Genomic DNA, 13346 nt, shown 5'->3' on the forward strand with positions numbered 1-13346 from the left:
TGGAAACGTGGAATGCTTTGGAATACTTTTGCTTACTTTTTTGCTTGCTCTTTTCGGCGAAACCGGATTGATGAAGAAACGTTTTAATCGATTGGCACGTCTTGCACCACGAGGCACATTCAATCTGTTTGCCTGTGTCGGATGGCGGAGGGTACGTCACTCTTGTTGTTGTTGTTGTCGAGTGGTGCGGCTGTGCTGCTGTGTTGCGTACGTGGTGCGCGCCTGCCAACGTTAGCCCAACGTTAGCCCAACGTTGGACTAACGTTAGTCCCAACGTACCATCCCAACGTCAACCAACATTAGCCCAACGTTCCACGTTTACTGGAACGTCCGGTCTAACGTTGGGCCAACTTTGGTTCAGCGGTCCCAAGGGGCCATCCATTTAGTAGGTACGCAGAAATCTGTCAAAACTTGACCCCTCCCTCCCTGTACGCACGCGAACTTTTTACACCCCCACCCAACCACCTGCGTACGTACACCTGACGCACCCCCCCCCCCTTCCCCCGAATCCTATAGAACGGCCGATATTTAATCCACGCAAAAACGATCACGGATTAATAATATGAACGTGTTTAAGCAAACAGATAGTCCACCGCCGGACTATTTAACTCATTTGAAGGCCAATGTAGACAAATTATTATTGTGGCTTCACCCCCCCCCCCTCCTTTCCTATGCGTACATTGTCAATAGACCTCCCATACGCAAGCGTACGAATTTGGGTTAACCACCACCCCCCCTCCTCAATGCGTACGTACTAAATGAATGACCCCTAACCGCACGCGAACGTTCGCCCGACGCCGGAGATCCAGTAGATACGGAACGTTGGGCCGACGTCGGGTCCAACGCTTCCAACCGCGTGCCAACGTTGACCTAACGTTGGCACGTTTACTGGGGGGGGGGGGGGGGTGGGAGGGTTGGGTGAGAGATGCGTCGGTGGGGCTTAGCTCACTCGTGCCAGAGACCGACTTCCCAATGTCCGCGAGGGAGCGCAGCCCGGACTTCTTGGTCTGGTGGCGGTGTCGCCGCAGCAGCGCGTGGGTCACCTTGTCCCTCTGCTCGCTCCGCAGCTGTCCGCTCGCGATTTGGCTTCCTATCATCAGGTCTGCACGCAGCACACGCACACACACACACAGCACAAAGACACCGTACAGCCTCAACAGACTGTTGGGGCCAGGTGCTGTTAGCGAGTTGCGCCCTGTGAAGGCCGGCACGGCGCACGAGGTGGGTGGGTGGCCAAGCACAACGCCCAGTGGCGATGGTTACACACCGCACCAGGTACTCATTGTAGGCTGAGTCGACCTAGGGGAGGCGCAAGACCCGTTCAGATAATAATCGTCACTGGTATTGACCGTGAGAGGGTATCGAACTCGAGTCGCTGGTTTAACCACTGCACTATCGCTAAGATCACACACACACACACACGCGCTCATCACTCCCTACACCGCACGTGCTTTACCTTTCGCACAATAGACAAAGATCCAGCGAGTGCAGCGGGCGAATGCAGCGGCGTGTAGGGGCTGTGCAGCGTAATGCAGAGACTGGGTGAAGCAATGATGCAGAGGCTGTGTGGTGCAGTGCAGCTGCGTGAAGAGGCGGTGTGCAGCGTCGTGCAGAAGCGGAGTGGCGGTAGTGCATCGTGGTGCAGCAGCTAGTGCAGCGGCGGTAGTGCATGGTGGTGCAGCAGCGGTGTGCAGCGGCGGTAGTGCAGAGGCGGGGCACGCACCCACGATGTGCGGCAGCGTGAGCGCCTCCAGGTCGAGCAGCACGGCCCCGACCTGGATGCAGGAGCGCAGCTCGAAGAGCGCGTGCAGCGACAGCGTTGCCACGTGGGGCTTGCTCCATCGCTCGCCTCCCGCCTCCACCTTCTCCTCGAACTTCACCCACCTAGCACGTCACATGATCACCGTCATCCTCGTCGTCATGATCATCATCATCATGATCAGATGTCCGTCGTCTTATTCTTCTTCTTCTGGTCGTATGGCTGCCGATGTAGATTGCAGCGAGCTACAATTTCACGTTCGGGTGGTCGGGTCGGGATTGTTTGATGGGACTGCGTTGGCAGTGGTGCACGCGCACATCGGCAGGAACTTATGTGCTTATGCAATTTCTACTTGTGTACTTTGTTTTTAATGACTTGCTTACATTTGCTCTTTTGTACAGGGCGGTCCAGATGTCTTGCGACCCACATTTAATTCTCTACAAAGTATATTTTAAAAGTAATATTTATTTATGTATGTCAATATGCAAAAGATAAACAAATGTTAGGGGTTAATTAATTGTGGTGGGGGGGGGGAGTCACAATACATCTGAACCACGCATGTACACTCTTATCGTTGTGGTGGACTGTTTGTCGTCGTTAATTGCTAACCTGTCCCGCGACTGGACATCTGTAAAAAAAGAGCTTCATAGCTCATCGGATTCCTCCTACAGTCGAAGATAAAAAAATGTTCTGATTCTGCTAAAGGAGACATTTAATGAGCGATAGGCCACAGAGATACGTGTTGGAGCACGCGCTTTACACCATGGGGCCAGATAAGAATGTCATTGTAAAATTTGTTTCCGGATCAACATTTTGCAGCTAAGCATATGAATAGTCAGACTATTAGTCAGCTATTTATTATATTATCGGACAACCCCTTTCACTGATAACCGCCCCCCAGCACACACACACACTATTATTGCCAATTAAACTAATCCATATTAAAAGTAATTACTGGGTGCTTTTATTCTCTCTCCTTAAAATGTTGCTGGCGCGTTGCATTGTGGGCTACCGCGTGGGGTCGTCAAAGGCAGCCACACGAGGACGATGCAAGAGACAAGACGGCGACAGCGTCACCAGACGATTGCATTCCTTCGGTAGGGCCCCATCGGTTTCATTTGCCCTTAGCTCTGCCAATGCTCTTGCTACGTCGCCGTCTCGTGCCTTATTCTCGTCACCTTTTTTCTTGTTTTGCGTCTGCTTTTAACGACCTGGGTCAAAACTTGCAAACTGACCCTGCTACCCTGGTCTCCTCTCTCTCTCTCTCTTTTGGAGATCTGAACGGGTTAAATCAATAAACTTGAAGTTTGCAAGGGGTGCAAGTGGCGATGTTGACCACAGAGATAAAAGATCCCCCGTATAGCCTTAACAGACTGTAGGGGGCAAGTGCTGTTAGCGAGCACCTATGATGGCCGGTAACGGTACACGGAGGGGGTGGGCGGCCAGCACCACGCCCGGCCGCCTTTGTCTCCCCCACAGCGGCGATATTTACACACCGCACCAGGTACTCATTTGATGCCGAGTCGACCTAGGGGAGGCCCAGGACCGGTTCAGATAATCTTCGCTGGGTGTTGGCCGTGAGCGGGAACCGCTACGCCACCGCTCTCCACGATGTTGACTACCACGCACGCACGCGCGCGCGCGCACGCACGCGGGCGGTGTTTTGGCTGGAGCCGTCACCAGCCGAAGCCCACGGCTGGTTTGGTTGCGGTCGAGAAGCAGGAAACGCGTCGCGTGCCAGCGCCTGCCAAAGCTATATATTGTTGTTGTTGTTTTTTTACTTGAGGGTCACTCCGCGCCCACTCGTTTGACCGATGAGACTCTCGCGGTTCGGAGAGAAACGCCCGCCTCTCTCTCTCTCTCTCGCACATCTCGACGGGGGATAAACTTCGCTCAGCACGGGGCGAAGTGAGAGGAGGGGTGGGGGTGGTGGTGGTGGTGGTGGGGCGGGCGTGTGGCATTTTACTGGGGGTGTCGAAAGGATTAAGGGTCAATAAATCAGTGCTTGGTAAAACAAACTAAAAAAAATCTACACAAGCGGCACAGACACGACAATAAAGAGTTAAAAACTACCGTTTGTGTGGGGTTTTTTGCGGAAGAAACACCGATAAACGGGAGTGACGGTGGGGCGAATGAAAATTTAAGTATTTTGGGGGGGGGGGGGGGGCGCGGATTTGAAGTTCCGAAGCAAATCTCCGTGCCTGTAGTCCCTCTCGCTTTATGAGCCTCTGTGCCCCAGTGCCACCTTGATTGAGAATCCCTCATGAGATAACATCCATTTAAATCGGCGCCAAGGGTTACATTTTGAACTTCGTGGTTTCAGTGCAAAGTGGGGGGGGGGGAGGGGGGGAGGAGGGGTTGGATTCGCGTGTGCCGGGGAGTTGCCCTCAACCGCGGCGCACCGAGAAGTTTCCCTCAACCCCGGCGCACCGAGAAGTTGCCCTCAACCCCGGCGCACCGAGAAGTTGCCTTCAACCCCGGCGCACCGAGAAGTTGCCCTCAACCCCGGCGCACCGAGAAGTTGCCCTCAACCCCAGCGCACCGAGAAGTTGCCCTCAACCCCAGCGCACCGAGAAGTTGCCCTCAACCCCAGCGCACCGAGAAGTTGCCTTCAACCCCGGCGCACCGATAAGTTGCCCTCAACCGCGGCGCACCGAGAAGTTGCCCTCAACCGCGGCGCACCGAGAAGTTGCCGTCAACCCCGGCGCACCGAGAAATTTCCCTCAACCGCGGCGCACCGCGAAGTTTCACTCACCTGGCCGTCTCCTTCCACTCCATGTCCTGGCCGTCGTGGCTGGGGCGCAGCTCGTCCAGCTCGGTGAAGAGCTGCGGCGGGGGCGCTCCATCGCCCTCGTCGCTTAGGAAGAGGCGGGCGCGCTCCACCCCCGGGGTCACTGTGGACACGAAGATGCTGCGGCTCACGCGAGGCCTCGTCGCCGCCTCCTCCTCCTCTCTCGTCCCGCGCCCGTAGCCGCCGCCGCTGCCCTCCTCCTCCTGCTGCTGCTGCTTCTCCACATCCTCCAGCGGGACTTTGACCTCTGACATTGGGGTTTGCTTGTTTGTTTCAAGAGAGAAGATTTGGTGTCTCGCCCACCCCCTGAGCCCTCTCCAAGGGTCTGCCCGGCCGCACCTCGGATGAAACTGGCCGCGTGAGACCGCGTTGGAAGCGGTGCCCTCAACCCTCCTCAATAACGCGAATGACCAAAACCGCTTCGGCTAAATCGCTCGGTGTCTGCTGCCTCCCCTTCTTGTCAGCCGTGATGGTGCAACGTTTTGAACCAACTGGCTAATGAGTCACGGGACAGACACGTTCGACAGTGACGGCAACATTCGTAATTAATTATCTTAATTTTTGAGCAAAACACCTGCGTACGAGGTGGTGGGGGTGATGGTGGTGAGAAAAACCTGGTCTTTGCAACAAAAACAACAACAAAAAGAGCCTTTTTCTTTTGTTGTTAAAGTGCAACGGAAATAAATGGTTTATATATATATAAAAAAATGTTGCTGTCAGGTGTGCGGAGCCGCCAGCTGTGATTTGAGTTCGAGGCGCAGTCTTCCCCCCGCGTCGCGCTCCGCTCGATTCAGCCCCCAGCTGTTTTAGCGGCTGCCCCTTTTTAAGCCGCAGTTTATATGGCCCATGACGCTGCGTACACAGCACCAGGCTTACCTGGACAATCATTAACTTACGCCACCTTTCACCACTGCAGAGAGACCGGTCACTCCTCCTATAGGCCCCCAATTCATTAGCTATAAATAGCACCGATTATATCCCTGCCTTTCGGCCAACCTTATCCGCCTTGATAATTGGTCTTAATCTCAATGGGCACTTGGTGTGATTTATAAAGTATGATTTGACAATTGCCATGCGAGCACTGACTCTTCGCCGCCCCCCGTCAACCAGATGTTGTTACGTCTCCTGGAAAAACGCGTTGTGTAAATATTAAACAACACAAAAAAACGATATAACCTGGACGCTTGAAGGAATACAGTCCACTCGCATTGATGAGCAAGAGGGCCGATTATATTATCGACTGGGTCGCAGCGTGACGATCTTCTCGGAGCGGATTCTCCGGATTATGAAACGCTCCTGAAAGTAAAGACGCTACCTTCCCCCGCCCAAAATAAAAACTGGTGGCTGACAATAAAGGTATGCAAGTCTAAACGCTGCGTGTGTGTGTCACTCTGTGCGTGTGTGTGTTACGCTCTCTGTGTTACACTGTGTGTGTGTCATGCACGCACGCACACCTACGATTGGCAATACGGACTCACAACTTTTGCTTAATAAAACAAGAGAAATAACAACCGCAATAATCCGCAGCACGCGGTAAATAAAATTCACCAAGCATGCGAGATTGTATATCTTTTTTTTTGCAAATTAGTACTGCTAATTAAGTGTGGATGGAGATACGACTGCTGCTGCTGCTGTTAACAGCTGTCGCAGATAGCTGTTGTAGAGATGCACAACCATCTCAGAAATGTATCCATCTCGACGAAGTGATCTCAGACATCCGTGTCGAGATGCGTATCTCGATGTAATAACCTCTAGAAAAGCCATCCCCTTTAATGTGTTGTCACGGGATGTAAAATGATCTCTCTCTCTCTAAAAGGGTACTTTTGATGTAAGGTATTTTACCAGTGTACAAAATACACCCACAATTAACAAATCTACAGGACGGAATTGTGATCAGACGCAATCTTGGTATGTGTGTATGCAGCACTGATGAGTTATAAAGAGATCTACTGGCAAGGAACAATCAAGAAATCGAATTCACCACAACGCTCCAAGTTTGAAAAAACACAAAACCTGAGTAATTGCAAATAACCGAACATGATAGCTCATCACATTCCTAGAGTCGTCTCGTCGCGGGGGGAGTTTTTTTGCGTCTCTTTTCGGTCTTGACTGAGAGCACAAACAACCTTTGTGCGTAACCGTGACAACACCGAGGCCCCCCCGTTCTCTATCTGCTCGGCGGCGGGAGGGCCAATGTACGTCGCGTGACAGCTGACGGGGGAATCCGAGCGACGGCCATGAATCGCAAGCAAAGCAACGAGCCGGGCAAAATCACTTTGTCTTCCACGAGCAACATCCGAGCGGTCGCTCGGGAGGCCTTGGCCGAGCCAGTCCGGCGCGGCTCTTTGCTTTCCCGCTGCAGAGCCGTGCCTGCCGACGTCACACCCTCAACGAACGTGACGAGACGCGTGCGGATGACACCGCCGCGTCGGCGGCTCCGTGCCCTCGTAGCTGTGCTGAACATGCCCTGGCCCTGCTTGGCCCCCGTGTCTCGTGAGGCCAGCGAGGCGCGGTTTGGTTTCGGCCCGGCACGCTGAACATGCACCGAACGCGCCATTAGCCCTGGCCCTGCTTGGCCCCCGTGTCTCGTGAGGCCAGCGAGGCGCGGTTTGGTTTCGGCCCGGCACGCTGAACATGCACCGAACGCGCCATTAGCCCTGGCCCTGCTTGGCCCCCGTGTCTCGTGAGGCCAGCGAGGCGCGGTTTGGTTTCGGCTCGGCACTCTGAACATGCACCGAACGCGCCATTAGCCCTGGCCCTGCTTGGCCCCCGTGTCTCGTGAGGCCAGCGAGGCGCGGTTTGGTTTCGGCCCGACACGACATTGTGAGCCAGTGGAAACTGCCCCCCCCCCCCGCTCACCCCCCCCCCCACCCCCCACCACTACCCCCCGTACCGTGAGGGCGAACGTAGTGGCTCGGCTGGGGTGAGCCAGTGGAGAAAAAAAAACTGGGTAGGAGATCCCCAACAGCAGTCAAAGTCAGCGCAGCGGCTCATCTGTGACAGGGCTTCTCTGCCCTTTGACTCCAAGCCTTGAGATTTTATTGGGGTGGGGGGGGGAGCTGTGTAGAATGAGTTACACGCCCAGCTATGTAAAACAACGAGTTGCAATTCCCCCTCCGTCGCCCCGCCGATAAAGGCTATAAAATGCAAAGTAACCCTTTAACGAAGTCTTACGGACACTATAATGCTCGCTTATGCCGCAACGCATGGAGGAGCAGTAACGGCCGGACGTTTAGGCGAACGAGCTGCGGTTACAGGGACCGCACGGGGGGCTGTTAGTACCTTCAGCTTGAACTCCCCGTTCTCTGTTTTTGTTTACTGCCTCCACTAAATTACAACGACGATTACCGCCTGAGAGCTCCCGAAGAGGCTGCTGGAGCACGTGCACACTGGGGCCAGCCTCTGGACACCCGACACACTCGTTAGCAGACGACTTCCGTGGCATGACACGGGGCCTGCAGAGTACGAGAGAGGATGGGACTAGTGGTGGTGGTGGTGATGATGGTGATGACGGTGATAAGAATCTTTATTTATTTCAGAATCGTGGTTATTTAGATCCCTGGGCCGGCTCAGGACACGCTGCTGGCAGGACTCTGTCGCACGGCTGGTCTTGGAACGTCTGGGAATTTCACAGGAAGAGCTAGAGTCTAGTAGTGTATAGTGTATAGTAGTGTATAGTGTAGTAGTGTGTAGTGTAGTAGTTTATGGTAGTGTATAGTGTAGTAGTGTATAGTGTAGTGAATAGTAGTGTATAGTGTAGTAGTTTATGGTAGTGTAAAGTGTAGTAGTGTATAGTGTAGTAGTGTATAGTGTAGTGAATAGTAGTGTATTGTGTCGTAGTGTATAGTGTAGTAGTGTATAGTGTAGTAGTGTATAGTGTAGTAGTTTATGGTAGTGTATAGTGTAGTAGTGTATAGTGTAGTAGTTTATGGTAGTGTATAGTGTAGTAGTGTATAGTGTAGTAGTGTATAGTGTAGTAGTTTATGGTAGTGTATAGTGTAGTAGTGTATAGTGTAGTAGTTTATGGTAGTGTATAGTGTAGTAGTGTATAGTAGTGTATAGTGTAGTAGTGTATAGTAGTGTATAGTGTTGTAGTGTATAATAGTCTAGTAGTTACTTTGAGAGTGGTAGGCGGCGGGAGAATCAAGGCGGGGGGGGGTTATTTTCCAGAGCTCAGCCCCGTACAGCTCCGGCTAAGATTGAGCCACTTAAGCCTCGATGACGGTAGAGTTTGAGCGTTTATATAAAAAAAAAATCACCACTGATGTGAGGATGGAAGTCACGGGTTCACAACATCTTAGTCGACCCCCCCCGTGGACAGGGAGGTGTTGGGGGGGGGTTTGGGGTGGTGTTGGGGGGGGGGGCACAGGCTGCAGCATGGATAGCGAGCAGGACAAAATGCGCCGATACGCAGCGTGAACAACCACGAGCGTGCCTTGGTGGGGGGGGGGGGGGCGGTGAGGACCCCACTGCGCGTCCAGATGGTGGAGCTCGAGACGAGAGGAGGGGGGGGGGCACCGCAACAGGTCGACGCATCTGCTCCGGTCATCTCGGTCAGTCAACCCCCCCCCAAGTGGCGCCCGGCTCTCTTGGCCCCGGTGACCTCCCGTCAGCGAGCCCCGCGGCACTTATCGCGTGGCCCACAAAAGTGCACCTGGCCTGGCACAGGCGCCGTGGGGGAGACGTCGCCGTCACGCGGTGGCGAACGGCGGCTGCTGTGGGGTCATTGGCTAGGGAGCGACGAGGGGTGGTCGGGTGGACGGAGGCCGCGGCGGGTGACGACGCGGACGAGCGGACGAGCGGACGAGCGAGCGCCCGGGCGGTGGCTGTCGAGGCGCCGGTCACCTCCAGCTGGGTGCAGTCCAGGCCCGAGCGAGAGCCATCACCATTCTCGTCTAAACCGCTGACGGCTTTCACAGGGTGCGAGCGCACTCCACCTGCGATTAGCGTTCCACTCGTGCCCAGGTGGGGGGAGGGAGGGGGGCGAGGAGAGGGGAGGGGGAGGAGGGAGGGGGGGCGAAGAGAGAGGGGGGGCGAGGAGGGAGAGGGGGGCGAGGAGGGAGGGGGGGCGAGGAGGGAGAGAGGGGGGCAACGAGGGAGAGAGGGGGGGCGAGGAGGGAGGGGGGGCGAGGAGAGAGGGAGAGAGGGGGGCGAGGAGGGAGGGGGGGCAACGAGGGAGAGAGGGGGGGCGAGGAGGGAGGGAGAGAGGGGGGCGAGGAGAGAGGGGGGGCGAGGAGGGAGGGGGGGCGAGGAGGGAGGGGGGGGCGAGGAGGGAGGGGGGGCGAGGAGGGAGGGGGGGCGAGGAGGGGGGGGGGGGCGAGGAGGGAGGGGGGGGCGAGGAGGGGGGGGCGAGGAGGGAGGGGGGGCGAGGAGGAGGGGGGGTCTCGCGTGACCTCACCACCTTCTACGACGTTCTTTTTCTGCCGCGGCAGAGGCTACGCGTCACGCTCCCATTCGCCTCTCGTCCAAGCGGCTCGTGGTTTTACGCGGACCAAGATCACCCCGACGCCGACACAAGCCGCCCGCCGCCGGATCAACACGGCGCGTGTCCGAACCCCGCGCGCGTGCGAGTGCGGGGGGAGCGAGAGTGTAGTGGCTCGCTCGCCCGGCCAACAATCGGTGACGATTCTCTGAACCGGTCCTCGGCGTCAAGAGTACCCTGGTGCGGTGTGTAGTAAACATCGCCACTGGGGAGACAAAGGCGGCCGGGCGTGGCGTTGGCTACCCACCCCCTTCGTGTCCCGTGCCGGCCTTCATAGGTACTGCTACTTTGCTAACAGCACTTGCCCCTACAGTCTGGTCAGGCATACCAGCTGCGTGATGCAGAGACTTACATAGAGACCCATAGACTTACATAGAGACCCCGAGACTTACATATAGACCTGTAGATTCACATACCAGCTGCGTGGTGCAGAAACTTACATAGAGACCCACAGACTTACATATAGACCTGTAGATTCACATACCAGCTGCGTGGTGCAGAAACTTACATAGAGACCCACAGACTTACATATAGACCTGTAGATTCACATACCAGCTGCGTGGTGCAGAAACTTACATAGATACCCACAGGCTTACATCTTCAAAGCCAAAACTCCCTATTTGCAAGGAGTGGCTTCTCATGTTTCTCTCTCTCTCTCTACACGTGATCTCTCTCTCTCTAACATCACATCCACGACTGTCCCCATATCTCAGTCCATATCTCATTGGGCCACATCCTTCCATTTCACCCCCGGTCTCCTCCGCCCGGTCTGCTGCCTCTGCTCCTTAGCCCGATTCCCGTGTCGAACCGCTCTCTCGTTGCTCATGCGGCACGAGAATCGCGACCTCCAGTCACCTACGGTGGCCACGACCCTACCGGGAAAGTTTGTGCAACGTCTATTATCGGGGAGGGGGGGGGGACAACAACGTTGCTTCACGTGTGTTGCCAACGTTCAGCTCATATCTTAGCCTGACATTGAACCTCATTGGCCAGCGCATGGCTGGGGTCCCGCTCTGACCTTGACGACTCAACCGGGCTGGGCATTGCTCGACTTTACGGCATTCGCACTGTGACCCCTAAACTCCCCCCCCCACCTCAAGATCCTTTAACTCAAGCGGCACCTCAACTATATAGCCCTCGAGTACTAAAACAACTTTAAAAAATCCAAATAGCGCTCGTTGGTTGTAAATACCTGGCAATTACACCCACTTAACGGGGTCCTTAAGTGGCCGGTATTGGTTCCGTTAGCGCGGCGAGCACGCCACGCCGCATACTAATGAACTGCTGAGTAAACAAAGTTCCGCGAGCCTGCGCAAGAAGCCTTAATGGCCCTGTTACGAGCCGCCGCCCACTGACTGCCGAGGGCCGTGATTCGATCCCTGTGACTCCACAGGGCGCACGTGCGCACGTCTTGTGCACCGCCGAGTGGGTGGGTGACCTTCCCACCAACTCCCACCTCCTTGAACCTTCTTCTCAGTGCACGTTACACTCAACTAAAGTTTTTTTTTTACTTTACAAGGCAAGGCCCCACAGAACTATACAGTTCTTTTTTTTCTTTCAGAAGCGACAAAGTGGCGTGTCATGTGCGAATGTATAGCAGTCAGATGCGCGAAACGCGTGATGTTGATTTTAAATGCGGATGGAAAAACCGGAGGACCCGGATAAAAATCCACGTCACCACGGGGAGAGAGAAACGTGCAAGCTCAAAATATACAGCAGCAGGTGTCAGGGTCGGGATCGAACCAATAACCCCCTGCATACCAGGCGAGGTAGTTAACATCTCATAGCCACTGTGATGATGATGAGAGAGACACGCAAACTCCAAATATACAGCAGCAGGCGTCAGGGTCGGGATCGAACCAATAACCTCCTGCATACCAGGCGAGGTAGTTAACATCTCATAGCCACTGTGATGATGATGAGAGAGACACGCAAACTCCAAATATACAGCAGCAGGTGTCAGGGTCGGGATCGAACCAATAACCTCCTGCATACCAGGCGAGGTAGTTAACATCTCATAGCCACTGTGATGATGATGATGATGAGAGAGACACGCAAACTCCAAATATACAGCAGCAGGCGTCAGGGTCGGGATCGAACCAATAACCTCCTGCATACCAGGCGAGGTAGTTAACATCTCATAGCCACTGTGATGATGATGAGAGAGACACGCAAACTCCAAATATACAGCAGCAGGTGTCAGGGTCGGCATCGAACCAATAACCTCCTGCATACCAGGCGAGGTAGTTAACATCTCATAGCCACTGTGATGATGATGAGAGAGACACGCAAACTCCAAATATACAGCAGCATGTGTCAGGGTCGGGATCGAACCAATAACCTCCTGCATGCCAGGCGAGGTAATTAACATTTCGCCACCACAGTAGACTTCACATCTCTCAACTAACGTTGGCTAAAAGTGCAATGTTCACTGGAAAGTTGGGCCAAATTTGGGTCAACTTTGGTCCCTCGGTTCTAGCTACATATCAACGTTGGCCCAACGTTGCATGATCACTGGAGACCCAGCAAACAAGGAACGTTGGCCCAACGTTGGTCCGACGGTTTCCAAAGCATGCCAAGGTTAAAAAAATTAAATACAAACTCCAGACGCAAGAGCTGTCTAAATGACAACAATATTAATATGATAATGCTCTTTAGCCGAGAACGTTTCAAGGTTTATTTTTGTCAAAAGAGGGTCCAGCGTTGGGATATTTTATGCAATTCCATTTCAAGTGTGGGAGGAAACTGGAGAGACAGGGGAACACCCCCACTCTCATTGAGGAGAGAACACTCAAAGCTCCACACAGTTAGAGTCACTCCACTGCTAGGGGCGACAAGACATCATCAGTGTGAGGGCCGCCACACCATTTGAAACCATTGGGGGTTTGACAGCAGCACGACGATGATGATGGGGGGGGGGGGGGGGTATTGTTACGTGTTGTGTGTTGTCGGGGGCCCCACGTCAGGGGCCGCACTGACAGGTCACCAGGGGCTCGCCAGTGGCCCGTGGGCCTTGCAATGAAGAACACTGTGCTGAGCAGGGGGTTTTAGTCAGCGGTGGTGCAGGGAATAAACAAACTAGCAAATGCGTAGGGCCTCAAGTAGCTCAAAGAGGCCTCGGATTCGTGAGCGAAAAAATTGGGGGCTGCATCGAATGTCAGCTTCAAACTGTGATCCTCGTCAACGTTAAAACAACAAAAAAACAGCTCATGATTCTAACAACAGCATTTAATTGAGAATGTCAATCGTGCGATGAGTCTATTACCTAAATCAAAATCATCACACAATCGCGATGCTATGATTAAGGTGTTGTT

The 13346-nt window shown here is 54.2% G+C and overlaps 1 protein-coding gene across 2 annotated transcripts in view; it reads right to left on the bottom strand.

The window, feature by feature from the left end:
• LOC116950890 (electrogenic sodium bicarbonate cotransporter 1-like) overlaps positions 1-13346 on the bottom strand; it is a 65628-nt gene that overhangs the window by 40174 nt on the left and 12108 nt on the right. For both annotated transcript variants that reach the window (XM_032969036.2, XM_032969035.2), the window contains exons 2-4: positions 4515-4653; positions 1724-1884; positions 950-1102 (exon numbers count right to left, since the gene is read on the bottom strand). In XM_032969036.2, the coding sequence (XP_032824927.2) occupies positions 950-1102; positions 1724-1884; positions 4515-4653 (453 nt within the window). The remainder of the gene's footprint in view (positions 1-949; positions 1103-1723; positions 1885-4514; positions 4654-13346) is intronic.

The sequence above is a fragment of the Petromyzon marinus genome, chromosome 41, assembly GCF_048934315.1.
Source record: "Petromyzon marinus isolate PM22_M1 ecotype Great Lakes invasive population chromosome 41, UKy_Petmar_22M1.pri1.0, whole genome shotgun sequence".
Classification (NCBI taxonomy): Eukaryota; Metazoa; Chordata; class Hyperoartia; order Petromyzontiformes; family Petromyzontidae; genus Petromyzon; species Petromyzon marinus.